Source organism: Pyrus communis, chromosome 3 (assembly GCF_041283825.1).
Source record: "Pyrus communis isolate YQ-2024b chromosome 3, ASM4128382v1, whole genome shotgun sequence".
Classification (NCBI taxonomy): Eukaryota; Viridiplantae; Streptophyta; class Magnoliopsida; order Rosales; family Rosaceae; genus Pyrus; species Pyrus communis.
Genome location: NC_142567.1, coordinates 14,061,344 through 14,078,187, shown reverse-complemented (window position 1 = coordinate 14,078,187; position 16,844 = coordinate 14,061,344). Strand labels below are relative to the sequence as shown.

Genomic DNA, 16,844 nt, shown 5'->3' with positions numbered 1-16,844 from the left:
TTGTGGATTCAATTTGTTTAACCGTTTGATTGATAACTTATTTATGTATGTTTATTGAGAGTGCACGCTTAATTTTCATGCATGAATATGACGCTAGAATATAAGTGAGTTTCACCTAATCGTTATGAACTTATATTCACAAGTAGTGGAGGTTGCTTATAAACAATCGCGTTAAATGAATTCTTGGCACGAGTTTCATGCTCATCATAGTAACGAATGCCTCGTCAACACTTATAGTTTTCATAATGCTTAATGATCTTTGATTGTATCTTTATTGTGTTGTTCACGTAAAGGACTTTTGGAGAATGTTGTGAATTGCGTTGCGCTAACCCATCCAATTCATTAACTTAAGGAAAACTTGACGGTTAATTTAAGCGGACCTAATTAACCCGGGGTGATGAGTTTCATAATTTATTGAAATGCAATTGGAAATCTTTTTATTATGCAAGTGTAACATATGTGGAGATGACCCCCTTAGCTATTCTATTATCCATTCATTCCATTTCATCAATTTCATATTTACATTCTGTTTTAATTTGTTCATTTAATTTAATTTCGTATAAACTTAAATCCCCCTTTACTTTAATGTCAATTTAGTTAGAAATCATTTTAGTTTGTGTTTTTAAAAGCATTTTGAGTTTTTGGTTTGTTTTAGAGTTTTAAAGTTTAGTTTTACATTCTTTGAGTCTAATTTAGTGTTTTATATTGCGTTTTTACGTTTTTGAATCAGTTTCCAAGAGATTAACAATCCCTCCTAATCCCCGGTCCAGAACGATCCCTACTTACACTTATACTACAAATTGACAAAAAGAGGGTTTAATTTGTGTGCGTATAAATCTCGCATCACAATTCAATGTCATGCTTTGAATGAAACAGGTATAAGTTCTAGCATTTAGTTCTATCATGATACAATTGCATTCTAAGTAGCAACCAAGCAAGGAATAATGAGATCATGCAACAACTTTAGAAAACAAAGAATCACAGATTATAACTCTCCAAAGAAGGTAATGGCTCGAGTCTCACAGGGATGTAGCGTTATTATGAGTTCCTTCCTTCAAGCATGTTACAAAAACTGATTTTTCCTTTATGATTGCATGTGAATTCATAAATTATAACCACAATCAAGCATAACCCAAAGAGTAAATCAAACTTTCATCCATGTTTATAACTCTCTTTAACAGCCATGTAATTACAAACCGAATCCTCATCATTGTGTTGGAAGGTACCCTAAAACACAAACAAACACACAAAAACAACTCTTTTTGGGTTTTTCAAAACAATTTTTCAATTTTTTATCACATTTTCGGAGTTTTACTTCAAGACATCATAAAACACACTAAAACACTCTAAAAACACTTAAAACAGCAAGAAACAACATTATAAGTGATAGGTGAATAACTCCCACGAATTTCAAACAAAAACAGATTGTTCACCCCCCACACTTCAATCAAACATTGTCCTCAATGTTTCAAGCATAAACTAACATGCAAACACATAAACAAACAAATCAACAAACTGAGCACAAATAACAGAATATAAATAACAAAGAGAAGAGTTGAGGAACGCAAATCTGGATGTGAAGCGATCTTTAAGCTCTTCCTTTGTCGAACGCATGGGTTGCCTCCCAAGAAGCGCTCGCTTTAACGTCGTGCAGTCGGACGAACACCTCCATCAAGCTTCAGGGGAGGCCACGGCATGGAGGGGTGTTTCCTCCACGACATGCTCCTCAAACAGAGTGTAATAAGGCTTCAATCGATGCCCATTTACCTTGAACTCGTGGCCACTTTTTAAGCTTTGGACTTGGACTGCACCATGAGGAAAAACATTAGTAACAACAAGAGGTCCAATCCATTTGGAACGTAACTTACCAGGGAATAACCGAAGTCTTGAATAAAAAAGCAACACTTTCTGCCCTTTGGAGAACGTTTTGGTACGAAGCATCTTATCATGATAAGCCTTCGTCTTGTCTTTGTAGATGCGAGCATTCTCGTAAGCCTCATTCCTAATCTCCTCAAGTTCATCTAACTGGAGCTTCCTATGAACTCCAGCAGCGTCTATGTCCATATTGAAGGTTTTCACAGCCCAATGTGCCTTGTGCTCTAACTCAACGGGCAAATGACATGGCTTACCATAGATAAGCCGAAAAGGTGACATGCCAAGGGGAGTTTTGTAAACCGTACGATAGGCCCACAATGCATCGTCCAAGAGCAAACTCCAATCTCTTCTTGAGGGTCCCACGATTTTCTCTAGGACTTGTTTGATCTCCCTATTTGAAACCTCAGCTTGCCCATTAGTTTGAGGGTGATAAGGTGTTGAAACCTTATGCGTAACGTTGTACTTCTTGAGCAAAGCTTCAATGGTGTGGTTACAAAAGTGAGAACCCCCATCACTGATTAAAACTCGTGGCATCCTAAACCTAGCAAAAATATTAGATTTCACAAAATCTGCAACAACCTTAGAATCGTTAGTACGGGTGGCTTTGGCTTCCACCCATTTGGAAACATAATCGACAGCTAGCAAGATGTAAGTGAAACCAAAAGATGGAGGAAAGGGGCCTATGAAATCGATACCCCAAACATTAAACATTTCCACAAAGGAAAGAGATTGCTGCGGCATTTGGTCCTTAGGCCCTATGTTACCTGTTCTTTGACACTTATCACATGTTAAACAAAACATTTTAGCATCTTTAAAGAGATTAGGCCAGTAAAATCCAGATTGTAACACCTTTAGGGCTGTCCTTTGGGTGCCAAAATGTCCCACACATGCATAAGTATGGCAGAATGTAAGAATGGAATTAAACTCAGATTCATGCACACATATACGCACAATCTGATCTGGGCAGAATTTCCACAAATATGGATCATCCCAAACATAAAAACGTGCATCATGAACAAGTTTATCACGTTGGAACTTGCTTAGGGTACTAGGAACTTGCTTAGACACCAAGAAATTGACCAAATCGGCATACCAAGGGGTTCTTACCTCAATGGACAGAAGTTGCTCATCCGGAAATGTTTCTGAGATGGGAATGGACTCTTCTTTACCCACCATTCGGCTGAGGTGGTCAGCCACCACGTTTTCACATCCTTTCTTGTCCCGAATTTCAAGATTGAACTCTTGAAGTAGGAGCATCCAACGAATGAGCCTTGGCTTGGCCTCCTTTTTGGTGAGAAGATACTTCAAGGCTGCATGGTCAGTGAAAACAATTACTTTAGTACCAAGAAGATATGATCTAAACTTATCTAATGCAAATACAACAGCCAAGAGTTCTTTTTCGGTTGTGGAATAATTCAGTTGGGCATCATTCAACATCCGTGACGCATAGTAGATGACATGCGGCCTGTTGTCTGTCCTTTGCCCTAAAACAGCCCCTAGAGCATAATCAGATGCGTCACACATTGATAGGAGCATATTTATGCGCCTTAGTTTGCTTGTTTTCTTGCATTTATGTTGCTAGTACTTAGTTGTTTTAGTCGTTTAAGCCATTTTCGTGTGTTTTTAGGTTCATATGGCTAAGGAAGCAAAAAGATGCATTTTGGAGCATTTTGGAGCAAAATTGGACTTGGAATGGATAGCTTATGTTTGGAGCAAAAGGAATGGACGAAATTGAAGGATTCCTAATTTTCATAGAGCGTAATGATGTAGGGGACTTGTGGGGAATGTTTTGGGTAGTCGTATGCAATCATCCAATTCAATAACGTTAGGAAGATTTGAAGGTTAATTAGTGCATCACGGTTAACTTGGGGTGTTGAGAATTCATGGTTTATTGAAACGCAATTGGAAATCGTTTTATTATGCAAGTATAACATATGTGGAGATGAACCCCGTAGCTAACTTTCCATCCATTCAATTCCATCCATTTGTTCTTTCTTTTCTTGTTTCTATTTTCATGTTTAATTTAACTTGTTGTTCAATTATGTTAAACATGTGGAACTAATTTCTTTTTTTAGTTAGAGGCGAATTTGAAGCCATTTACATATGTTGGTTATGATTTGATTTACTCCAGTTATGAATTCACGAACTTTAGATGTGGTTTACTTTTCTGTTTTGATTAAGAACTTGTTTATGTATGTGGGTTGAGGGTCGACACTTAATTTGCATGCCTAAACTTGATGCTAGGATATAAGGGAATTTCACCTAATCGTTATGAACTTATATTCATGAGTAGTAAAAATCGCTAGTCACGATTGTGTTTAGTAAACCCTAGGCTGGATTAACATGCGTATTCCATAGTTATGAATGCCTAGTCGATGTTTATGATTTCCGTTGAACTTAATGATCTTTGTTGAATGTCTCTATCATGCGTATTCCATGTTAGGGACTTTGATTAGGAATAATTTGGTTGTAATACGTATCCCATTCAATCCAATGAATCTAGGGAAATCTGAAAGTTAATTTAAGCGGACCTAATTAACTTGGAGCATTGTCATTCATCGTTTGTTGAAGTCATAACTGGGAATCAAATTATATGCATATGTTCATGTGTGGATAAGGAACCCTCTAACTAGTTTATCATCATTCTATTTCATTAATTTCGTTTTTAGAATCTGTTTTAATTCCATGTTTCTGTTTTAATTTTAAATTCATCAAAACCAATCCCCCATTTCTTTTAAAGTGTTAGATTAGTTAGAAATACATTTAGTTTGTGTTTCTAAGTGTTTTGAATCAATTTATTTCCCAAATTCGTCCAAAGTACTCAAGGTGCTCAAAACTGCCCAGAAAGTGTTTTTTAGGCAGTTTTGAGTGTTTTGGTGCTGTTTTGAGTCTTTTGGTTTGTCTTAGTGTTTTCAAGTTTAGTTTTGCATTCTTTGAGTCTAGTATAGTGTTTTATATTGTGTTTTTACGTTTTTGAGTCAAATCCAAGTGATTAACAATCCCTCCTAATCCCCGGTCCAGAACGATCCCTACTTATACATATACTACAATTTGACGAAAAGAGGGTTTAATTTGTGTGCGTATAAATCTCGCATCAAATTTTGGCGCCGTTGCCGGGGATTAGCAACTTTGCTAATCTCTTGGATTGTTCGTTTCTGTTATGTATTTTAGTTTTAATTTTTGATTTGTGTTTTGTTTGTTGAATTCAAGTACTAGAGAAGAACAACATGGCACTTGATAATGCTTCTCTTTTGTCACAGCTCATGGAACGGTCCCAAATGCAAAGCGTTGATATATTTGATCTTCAATCAAGGAATAATATGTTTTCCAATACTTACAATTCGGATTGGAGTGATCATTCAACTTCTATGTGGTGGGAACCTCAAAATGTTCAACAAGAAGAATATTGGCAGCCACCTCATATTCAATATGCCCAACCAAACTCAAGTTCGTCAATAGATTATAATCAAAAGCTTAATGAATTAATTTGTTTGGTGCAGGGCTCACAAAATCAAGACAATGAGGCTCAACAAGAAGACAAAAGGTTGGACCACTTGGAAATGCAAATTGGGCAGATCTCGAAGTTCGTAGGACAATTTTGCGACCAAGGCAAACTCCCTAGTTCAACCATTGCAAATCCGAAGGGAGAATTTGAAAATGCCAAGGAAATCATGTTGAGAAGTGACAAGGAGGTTGGAACGGACCCTCAACCATCAAAATCATATCACAAGGAAGAGGAATACACCTAACCCACGGCAAGGGTGGAAACACCTTTACCGGAGGCACCTATTGCTCCTATGCCATCTAATTCAGGTATGGTTGTTCCAAATTTCATTATTTTTAACCCCGTTCCAACAAGTTTCCCTATTCCTTGCAGATTCATGACTTCCAAGGAAGAAGAAGGTGAAAAAGACATCTTGGAAGCCCTTCCAAAGGTGAAAAGTAGGGAATGTCATGAATTCATCAAAGAGGACGTTCTTGAAACCACAAAACCCAAAGAAGTTGAATTTGATGACATTGGACAAGTCATAACCATCACATGCAATCTGGCCAAGTCCAATATCCCTGAAACTTTCAAGGGAGTGGTGTTTGTCATTGAGTTCTTGTCGGACAAAACAAGTAAGTTATCTTTTCCAAATTCCATTACATTTTATACTAACTTGCTGTTTTTTATGAATCAGGCACCTACACTAGAATTCAAACCAATGCCGGTTCACTTCAAGTATCACCTTCCATTCAAGGACCAATTCCATGCCGTTTGATTTGATTTAAAAAAAAAAAAAAAAAAAAAAAAAAAAAAAAAAAAAGATACTAAACATGGAGAAAGATGGAGCCTTCACAAAGGATGTTTACGTGAAGCCCCACTACGAGGCGTCGGAGCAGAAGGCATCAGAGCGGAAGGCATCGAAGCGGGAGGCATCGAAGCGGGAGGCATCGGAGCGGGAGGCATCGGAGCTAGAGCATTCCAGGCCTCAATACTGGGTGGAACGCTGGATGACCCAGGAAAAAGGTGCCTCTGGAGATAAGCAGCAAGCTTTTGACGGTCACTTTGAATCCGACCTTTAGATTCTTGCAGTTCATCAAGCTTCCTCTTCATGCCCGACGAATAGTTATTTGCAAGCACATGCAAACTTTTATTCTCGTACTTAAGCTGTTTGATCTCCTGCTTAAGACTTTCCACCTCTGCCATCAACGATTCCACTTGGCGGGACCGAGCAAGCAGGCGTTGGCCCATGTTGGACACAGAGCTCGCACACTAAACACTAAGAGCGAGGGACTCTTGAACGGCCAACTCATCGGACCGTCCTGACAGCAGCCTACTATCTTTTGGAGTGAGGAGGTTTCTAGCTACTATTGTAGCTGTTGTGGCGTCCTGCATCACGGAGTCTTCACCTGTAAGAGAACCGTTAGAAGATAAGAAAGAAGGGCGCCATACGTTACCTTGACGCGGCGCGCCCGTATCACTGCTGAAACTCAATTCTAAGCTAAGGTTCGATGGGTTTGCCATTTTTCAAAAGTGTTCAAAGAGAAGGGGTGGATGGAATTAAATTTCAAAAGGCCGGAGACGATGTTCAAGAATGGGAAATCTTCAGAGTGTGTATTTTGGCGGTGATCGATACCTCTATAAAAAGCCAAGGCGACGTGTCCACCGATTCAAAAAGCCGGAATTTCCGGCGTAATTTAGGCGACGCTTTCTCGGCTTTTCAGAAGACGCGTTCAACTTTGTCAAAAGATTTCTTCTTTTCAGAAAACACGTGGAGGCCATCATCGCAACTACACATCTTTAGCCGACAAGCGCAAAGTTCGGCGACGCTTTCTTTGCTTTTCAGAAAACGCGTGCAGCTTTGTCAAAAGGAGCCGCATCCGCACTACTACGTGTCGTTCAGAAAGCAAAGGGGCGCCTGCTCAGAAATCGAAGAGGCGTCGTTCAAAAATCAAAGAGGCGTATTCAGAAATCGAAGAGGCGCCACTATTTCAAAAAGCCGGATTTGCGGGATCAAAACGTTTGTCGACAAGGGTAAAAGAACAGTACCACCACTTGCTATTATCTCTATATATGTTCACCTTCATCTTTTATGGCAAGGCAGACCTGAAGAAAATGCGCAACTCTTTCTCACCTCTGAGGGCGCACTCCCAGCAAAGCCTTTCGAAATACTCAATTTTTTCTTCTTCCCCAAAAATGTTACCAGATGCCTGGAGTACAGATGACCCTGGAGGAAACGATAGATTGAAGCATGTGCTGATTCATTCACCGCTTCTTCAAAAGCAAAGGTATCTCATATCATCAAGGTCAAAAGCAAAAGTATCTCATATCATGCTCTTTCCCTGTCTTTTTCCTTGTCCTTGTTCTTACTCGCATGGCAAAGTAAAAGAAGCAATCAGCCGGCACTTGGAGTCAGCCTTCCGATCTGGATCCGACTGCCTGGAATCTATTCCTGGTTGCTTACCTAGCCTTGCTCTCGAGTAGTCATCTTCAACGGTTGATACACTTCCAGAGAAGGGACCACTTCTGCAAGGGGAGCAAGTAAGGCAAGTGAAAATGATACATTGAAGCATGTGGAGACAAGCGCAAAGGCTGAGTTAATCTCCAACCCTTTTCAATACGAATTGGAATGATTGAACAAAGAAACAGACCAAAGGAGTAAGCTCAGACCTTCGGGGGAGACCAAAAGAATCCTGCTGCCCAGTTCAAGAGTAGCACAAAGGAAAATCAACGAGTGGAGGAGACCAAAAGAATCCTCCAGCCCAGTTCAAGAGTAGCCTGTGGAAAATCAACGATGGGAGAAAACCAGTTCAAGATTAAGCCTGTGGAATCACTAAGATCAACCCATGCATTCAACAAAGGAAGACCGAGAAAGCACTCCAATTCCAGATTTGCGTCTCTAAACTCTTCTCTTTGTTAGTTACATTCTGCCATGTTTAGTATGTTTAGTTGCTTTTTGTGTGTTTACTTATGTTTTGTGTGAATCTATGCTTAAAACATTGAGGACAATGTTTAATTTAAGTGTGGGGGGGGGGGGGGGTAACTAAGTATATTTGATGCAAATTCGTGGGATTTTATCACCCATAACTTCAAATGTTGTTCCTTGCTGTTTTAAGGTGTTTTTAAGTTGTTTTAGAGTGTTTTAGTATGTTTTGTTTTTATAACTCCGAAAATCACATAAAAATTTGAAAAAAAAACATGTTTTGAAAAGCCTAAAAAGAGTGTTTTGAGTCGTTTTTGTGTGTTTGTGTCTTAGGGTACCTTCCAACACAATGATAAGGATTTGGTTTGTAATTGCATGATTGTTAAAAAAAGTTATAAACATAGAGAAAAGTTTGATTTACTCTTGGTATATGCTTGGTTATGGTTATAATGTATGACTTCACATGCAATCATAAAAGAAAAATTCGTTTTTGTAACATGCTTGAAGGAAGTAACTCAAACAAACGCTACAACCCTGTGAGACTCGAGCCATTACCTTCTGTGGAGAGTTATAATCTGTGATTCTTTGTTTTCTAAAGTTGTTGCATAATCTCACTATTCCTTGCTTGGTTGCTACTTAGAATGCAATTGTATCATGATAGAACTAAATGCTAGAACTTATATCCGTTTCATTCAAAGCATGACATTGAATTGCATAACATATATCAAGATGAAGTTGTGTAGTTGCCACCATAGCCAAATAGCCTTACTTCCCATATTTCGTATTTGTTGTAAGTTTTAACCCCGTTGAGCTTTGTTTAGCCTTTGTTCTTTGTTAACCCACATTATCCTCACCTAGCCTAGTTTAGGACTTTCTGATGCGAGAATTACACGCACACAAATTAAACCCTCTTTTTGTCAAATTGTAGTATAAGTATAAGTAGGGATCGTTCTGGACCGGGGATTAGGAGGGATTGTTAATCTCTTGGAAACTGACTCAAAAACGTAAAAACAATATAAAACACTAAACTAGACTCAAAGAATACAAAACTAAAGTTTAAAACACTAAGACAAACCAAAAACTCAAAATGCTTTAAAAACACAAACTAAATTGAATTCTAACTAAAATTAACATTAAAGCAAAAAGGGGATTGAGGTTTTTACGAAAATTGAAATAACGAAACAAGTTAATAAACTAGACAGAATGTAAAGATGAAATTTATGGATGAATGCTAGCTAAGGGGTTCATCTCCATACATGTTACACTTGCATACAAGATTGATTCTCAGTTGGTCTTTCGATAAATTATGAAACTCAACGCCCCGGGTTAATTAGGTCCGCTTAAATTAACCGTCAAGTTCTCCTTAAGTTAATGAATTGGATGGGTTAGCGCAACGCAATTCACCACATTCTCCAAAAGTCCTTTACGTGAAAATCACAATAAAGATACAATCAAAGATCATTAAGCATTATGAAAACTATAAGTGTTGACGAGGCATTCGTTACTATGGAATACGCATGAAACTTATGCCAAGAATTCGTTTAACGTGATTGTTTATAAGCAACCTCCACTACTTGTGAATATAAGTTCATAACGATTAGGTGAAATTCACTTATATTCTAGCGTCATATTTATGCTTGAAAATTAAGCGCGCATTCTTAATAAACATTCATAAATAAGTTATCAATCAAACGGTTAAACAAATTGAATCCACAACTTATGAAACGCAATTAGAAGTAATCAAATCATAATGCAAGCATAAACATTTATTTCGAATCCCCCCCTAGCCAAGGGGATTTAGTTCCTCATGGTACAAAACAAAGAGAATCAAAGAAACACCTAAACATTCCAACAACTCAAACTTGAATTGTATGAACGTTTAGGCCCTCTTCTCTTCCATTCCTCATTCGTACAAAACAAAGAGTATTGAAATTAAACATTGAAATCAAAGAAACACCTAAACATTCCAACAACTCAAACTTGAATTGTATGAACGTTTAGGCCCTCTTATCTTCCTCTTCGTTGTATCACAAGGTCTAAGGATGGTTTGATGGTGTGAATGGTTTGGGGAATGGTGGAGGAATGGAAGAGGAGTTGTGGAGATGGAAGGATGGTGTTTGGATTAATAGGGAGAGATGGGAAGCTCACGGCTAGGGAAGGGAGAATGTGTTTGTAATGTGTTGTGTATGAAATGAGATGTCCGTGAATGAATGAATGCAAGGGTATTTATAGGAGTAGTGGAGGGAACATATGGCTATGTCATTTGTAGGTGAAGTAGGTGGATGTTGTAGGTGAAGTAGGTGGATGTTGTAGGTGAAGTGGATGTTGTAGGTGAAGTAGGTGGATGTTGTAGGTGAAGTGGGTGGATGTTGTAGGTGAAGTAGGTGGATGTTATGTTAAGTGATAAGTGATAAGTGATATGATATGTGGTTATGATATGATAAGTGGTTAAGTGGTGATGATAAGTGATAAGTGATTAAGTGATATGATATGTGGTGATGATAAGTGATAAGTGCATGTGGGTTAACTAATGAAGGAAATGCATGTGCAATGACAATGTGTTAGAATGGATGTGTGTTATGCATGGCATGATTGGGATTAGGAAAGGTTTAAATGTCCTAAAACTAAAGAGAACAAGGTTCCAACACTTTGGCTCCAATTAGGTCTTCAATTTCGTGCAACACTTTGGCTTCAAGCATAAGCTATCCGTCCTTAGCCCAAAAGTGCTCCAAAAGTCTCCAAAATGCATCTTTTTGCTCCTTTAGCCCTTTGGACCTACAAACACACGAAAATAGCTTAAAGTACTAAAATAACTAAAGAAACATAACGTAAATGTACGAGAACAAGCCATTTAAGTCGCATAAATATGCTCCTATCAAATACCCCCACACTTAGCTTTTGCTAGTCCTCGAGCAAAACAGAAAAACAAAACAAAAAGAACAAAACACAACCTACACCTTCCAACAATCGTATCAGGGACTTCCAATGCACATGACAAGTTAAAAATCATTATTCTCACAGATTTGAGCCATCTTTACACTTAAGTACATTCTTAATCATAGTCACCACATACTAGTTCACAATTAAGCAATTAAAACACATTTCAAATGTAGTAACATGCCTTTAGAGAATTCCCTCAATTTCTTACTAGATGTACTCTCGTTTTTCACACAGATTTTCTGACTACACACCCTACACTAGGTATATGTGAGAAGATTGATGTAAACATGTAGACGAACACTCACATATGTTATAATAAGGAAAGCATTTTCTGGAGTTAATAAGCATGTTTAGATATGATCTCATGAATGGAATGCTACTACTTAGACGCGAGAACCAGTGACACCATAAGCTCATACCAAGTTCAAACTCCACAATTGAAATACATAACACTCAATATAGAAGTCAAAGGGTAGTAACGGGGCTAGGGTATTGGCTAACAATGAAAGGTGAAGGATAAACAAACATTCTTAAAGCAATAGTGAGCAAAGTATTGAATTAGGCACTTAGAATTCCCTTAAGAACGCAGAAGTCAACTTTGAACACCCAAGGGAAAATCACACAAAACTTAGGGCCATATTCAACTTTTTGGACCCTTTCTTCAACCATCAACACTCGTGAGTTCATTCTTACTTATTTTCACTCCTTCTTTTTTTTTTTTTTTTTTTTTTTTTTTTTTTCTTTTCTTCTTTTTCTTTTGAATCTCAAAACATACATATAAACGTAAGAACAAACTTTTACTCCCCCACACTCATTTTCTTGCATAATGTAACTCAAAAGGAATTCATTTAAGTCATGCTCACTAAACTTTAAGAACAAGGGTATAGGAAAGTCCTACTCTAAGCTAGGTAAGGGGTGATGTGGGTAAACAAGGAATAAAGGCAAAACGAGGCTCAACGGGGTTAAAACTTACAACATATACGAAGTATGGGAAGTAAGGCTATTTGGCTATGGTGGTGGTCACTACACAACTTCTTCTTGAATATGTGTTATGCAAATCAATAACATGCTTTGAATGAAATGGGCATGAGTTCTAGCATTTGGAACTATATGATGAAACGCCTTCTAAGTAGTAACCAAGCAAAGAATAATGAGATCATGCAACGACTTTAGAAAACAAGAAATCACAGATTATACTCTCCAAAGAACGTTATAGGCTCAAGTCTCTCAGGGTTGTAGCGTTTGTTTGAGTTCCTTCCTTCAAGCATGTTACAAAAACGAATTTTTTTCTTTTATGATTGCATGTGAAGTCATACATTATAACCATAACCAAGCATATACCAAGAGTAAATCAAACTTTTCTCTATGTTTATAACTCTTCCTAACCGTCATGCAATTATAAACCAAATCCTTATCATTGTGTTGGAAGGTACCCTAAGACACAAACACACAAAAACGACTCTTAAAACAACTCTTTTTGGGTTTTTCAAAACATTTTTCAAATTTTTATGGGATTTTCGAATTATGTACTCCATGTTTCTGTTTTAATTTTAAATTCGTCAAAACCAATCCCCCATTTCTTTTAAAGTGTTAGATTAGTTAGAAATACATTTAGTTTGTGTTTCTAAGTGTTTTGAATCAATTTATTTCCCAAATTCGTCCAAAGTACTCAAGGTGCTCAAAACTGCCCAGAAAGTGTTTTTAGGCAGTTTTGAGTGTTTTGGTGCTGTTTTGAGTCTTTTGGTTTGTCTTAGTGTTTTCAAGTTTAGTTTTGCATTCTTTGAGTCTAGTATAGTGTTTTATATTGTGTTTTTACGTTTTTGAGTCAAATCCAAGTGATTAACAATCCCTCCTAATCCCCGGTCCAGAACGATCCCTACTTATACATATACTACAATTTGACGAAAAGAGGGTTTAATTTGTGTGCGTATAAATCTCGCATCACACATTAACTCAAAAGGGAGGCTCCAATCAGGTGGAACAATGATTGGTGCCGTGGTCAACAACTCCTTGAGTTGATTGAATGAAGCCGTGCATTCCTTGGTGAATTCAAACGCCACTTCTTTTTGTAGGAGACAACAAAGAGGTTGTGCAACTTTTGAGAAATCTTTGATAAACCTACGATAGAATCCTGAATGGCCAAGAAAAGAACGAACCTCTCTAACCGAAGTCGGAGAGGGTAAGTGACGTACAAGATCTATTTTGGATTTATCAACTTCAATGCCGTTTTCAGAGATGATATGACCTAAAACTATACCTTGTTTAACCATGAAATGACACTTTTCCCAATTAAGAACAAGGTTAGTTTCAACACAACGTTTTAGAATCAAACTAAGATTATGCAAGCAACCATCAAAAGAATCACCAAAGATGTTGAAATCATCCATAAAAACTTCAATGATTTTCTCAACATAATCAGAAAATATGCTCATCATGCATCTTTGAAATGTGGCAGGTGCATTACATAAACCAAAAGGCATGCGACGATATGCAAATGTACCAAAAGAGCATGTGAAAGTGGTTTTTTCTTGGTCCTCGGGTGCTATGACAATTTGATTATAACCAGAGTAACCATCAAGAAAACAATAGAAAGCATAACCCGCTAACCTTTCAAGCATTTGGTCAATGAACGGCAATGGGAAGTGGTCCTTCCTTGTGGTGGCATTTAGCTTCCTATAGTCGATGCACACCCTCCAACCAGTTTGAATGCGCGTAGGAACAAGCTCATTCTCGACATTTGCAACCACAGTCACTCCGGATTTCTTTGGAACGCATTGCACGGGCGAAACCCACCTGCTATCAGAAATAGGATAAATCACTCCACAATTAAGTAATTTGATTACCTCTTTCTTCACTACTTCCATCATCGGAGGGTTGAGACGGCGTTGAGCCTCTTGAGATGTTTTGGACCCCTCCTCTAGAAGTATGCGATGCATGCACATAGTAGGGCTGATTCCCTTTATGTCGGCCAAAGTCCATCCAATTGCCGTTTTGTATTCTTTAAGCACTCGCACCAATTTGTTCTCCTCTTGTGCCGTGAGTGAGGATGAGATGATAACGGGCAATGTCTCATCCTCGCCCAAGAACACGTACTTCAAGTGACTAGGCAACGGCTTAAGTTCAAGTGTAGGTGGCTGGACAACTGAGGGAGGCATTTTATTAGCTGAAACTAAACTTAAAATAGGGTCCAAAAACTTACCTGATTGTGATGGCAATGACTCGAGGGCAGCCACCATCTCAATCATACCATCACTAAGGGGCACGGCCAAGGATTCTTCATGATTGTCGTGGGGTTCCTTGGTGGTTGTTTCAATGTTTTGCATGTCCCTTCCTTGTGCAATGACCAATTCAAGTGCATCGTCCTTCAAATTGTCCAAATGGTCCTGCACCAAAGAGTCAATTATATCAATAGCAAAACACGAATGATTCTCACTAGGGTACTTCATAGAATCAGAAAGATTGAAATTAATAACTTCCCCATCAAATTCCATTGTCAAAGTGCCATTATATACGTCAATCCGCGTACGAGCAGTTTTCATGAATGCCCGTCCAAGGAGGACGGGCAATGAAGGGGCATGGTCTGATTCATGGTCTGATTTAATGTGAGAATTATACGCACACAAATTAAACCCTCTTTTTATCAATTGTAGTGAAGAATGTCAGTAGGGATTGTTCTGGACCGGGGATTAGGAGGGATTGTTAATCACTTGGATTTGACTCAAAAACGTAAAAACACAATATAAAACACCAAACTAGACCCAAAGAATGCAAAACTAAAGTTTAAAACACTAAGACAAACCAAAAGACTCAAAACAGCAAGAAAACACTCAAAACTGCCTTAAAACTACTTTCTGAGCAGTTTTGAGCACTGATAGGAGCATATTCATGCGACTTAAATGGCTTGTTCTCGTGCATTTACGTTATGTTTCTCTAGTTATTTTAGTCCTTTATGCTTCTTTTGTGTGTTTTCAGGTTCTAAGGGCAAGGTATGCAAAAGGATGCCTTTTGGAGCCTTTTGGAGCAAATTAGAGATTGGAATGGATATCATATGCTTGGAGCCAAGAGGATGGACGAAATTAAAGACTTGAAGTAGGAAAGTTAAATCCTAAAAGACCTCATGTTTAAGCATCATTGAAGACTCCTACGCATTTTAGAACACAAAAACAACATTCCTTGCAACCTTAGGACATTGTCGTGTGTTTCCTTGTGTCTCCCTTCCTTGCCATGCAAGGAAGGGCTTTGTTCCCTATTTTAAACACTTAAAGCATTCACTTATCATATCATTCACTTATCATATCATTCACTTATCATATCATTCACTTATTATAAGCATTCACTTATCATACCATTCACTTATCACTTATCACAATCATTCACTTATTCTTTCATCATTCAACCACCAATTCAACACATGCATCTTCAAACATATCAACCCTACAAGCACATGCTCCCCCTAATCCATTGCCGTGCCTTCGTCAACCATTTCAGCCACATTCTTCCACTTTGCCTTTCATCATTGCACCACAAATCAATCAACACATGCATTCCCTTCACATTCACCCACATGCACATTTAATCATTCATTTCCCAACTCAATACCGTGCATTTCACTCCCATTTCCAGCATGCATTCACATGCATTTTCAGCACCTGCACACCTACATTCCACATGCATAACCAACCTAGTGTCACTCCCATTCATTCCCTTTAATCATTCAGCCACCATCATACATTTATTCTCTTCCCAAACACATACACAACCTGCCATCATTCCAGAAAAACATCCCATGCCGTGGCCTTCATTCCCATTTCCAGTTTTTCCCTTTACATTTCACATGCATTCCATACTTTTCCTAGCTGTTTTCCATCATTATTTCAGCCATCATTCACTCTTTAATCCACATGCATTCACACACACTTCACACAAACAACATTCACATGCTTTCACAAGCTTTTCCCAACAAACAAATCAGCCAACACATGCACCAAAACCTTCAATGTCGTGGGTTCCCTTGGCTTTCCAGCATTCCCCTTGTGCAATTCCAGCTTTCCACCCACTTTCCTAGCTGTTTTTCACATGCATTGCAGCCACATTCTCACCCATTCTCTCCCTATATAAACCACACACACTTCATTCATTTGTCATTCATTCACTCCCCACTCCATCTCCATTTCTCACACCACAACTAACACAAACACTTCCCCTTAGAATCCAAAACCGTGAGTCCCCCTTCCACTTCTCCTCCATTGCTTCCATTTCCACCACTCCTCATCCATTTCCATAATCCCCCAAACCTCACCTTAGACCTTGTGCTACAACAACGAGGAAGATAAGAGGGCCTAAACGTTCATACAATTCAAGTGTGAGTTGTTGGAATGTTTAGGTGTTTCTTTGATTTCAAAGTTTAAATTCAATTCTCTTTGTTTTGTACGTATGAGGAATGGAAGAGAAGAGTGCCTAAACGTTCATACAATTCAAGTTTGAGTTGTTGGAATGTTTAGGTGTTTCTTTGATTTCAAAGTTATGAGGAACTAATCCCCCTTTAGCTAGGGGGTGATTCGAAACTATGTTTATATTTGCAATATGAATTGATTAACTTTCGTTGGAATTTCATAAGTTGTT

The 16,844-nt window shown here is 38.3% G+C and overlaps 1 protein-coding gene across 1 annotated transcript; it reads right to left on the bottom strand.

The window, feature by feature from the left end:
• Positions 1–1,507: 1,507 nt before the first annotated feature.
• LOC148697995 (uncharacterized) lies at positions 1,508–15,828 on the bottom strand. The gene is made up of 6 exons (XM_088690176.1): positions 15,822–15,828; positions 14,544–14,802; positions 14,210–14,220; positions 11,898–11,927; positions 2,904–3,242; positions 1,508–1,515 (listed from the first exon to the last, which is right to left on the bottom strand). Exons 1-6 carry the CDS (start codon positions 15,826–15,828, stop codon positions 1,508–1,510), a joined length of 654 nt encoding a protein of 217 aa, XP_088546302.1.
• Between the last annotated feature and the right edge of the window lie 1,016 nt (positions 15,829–16,844).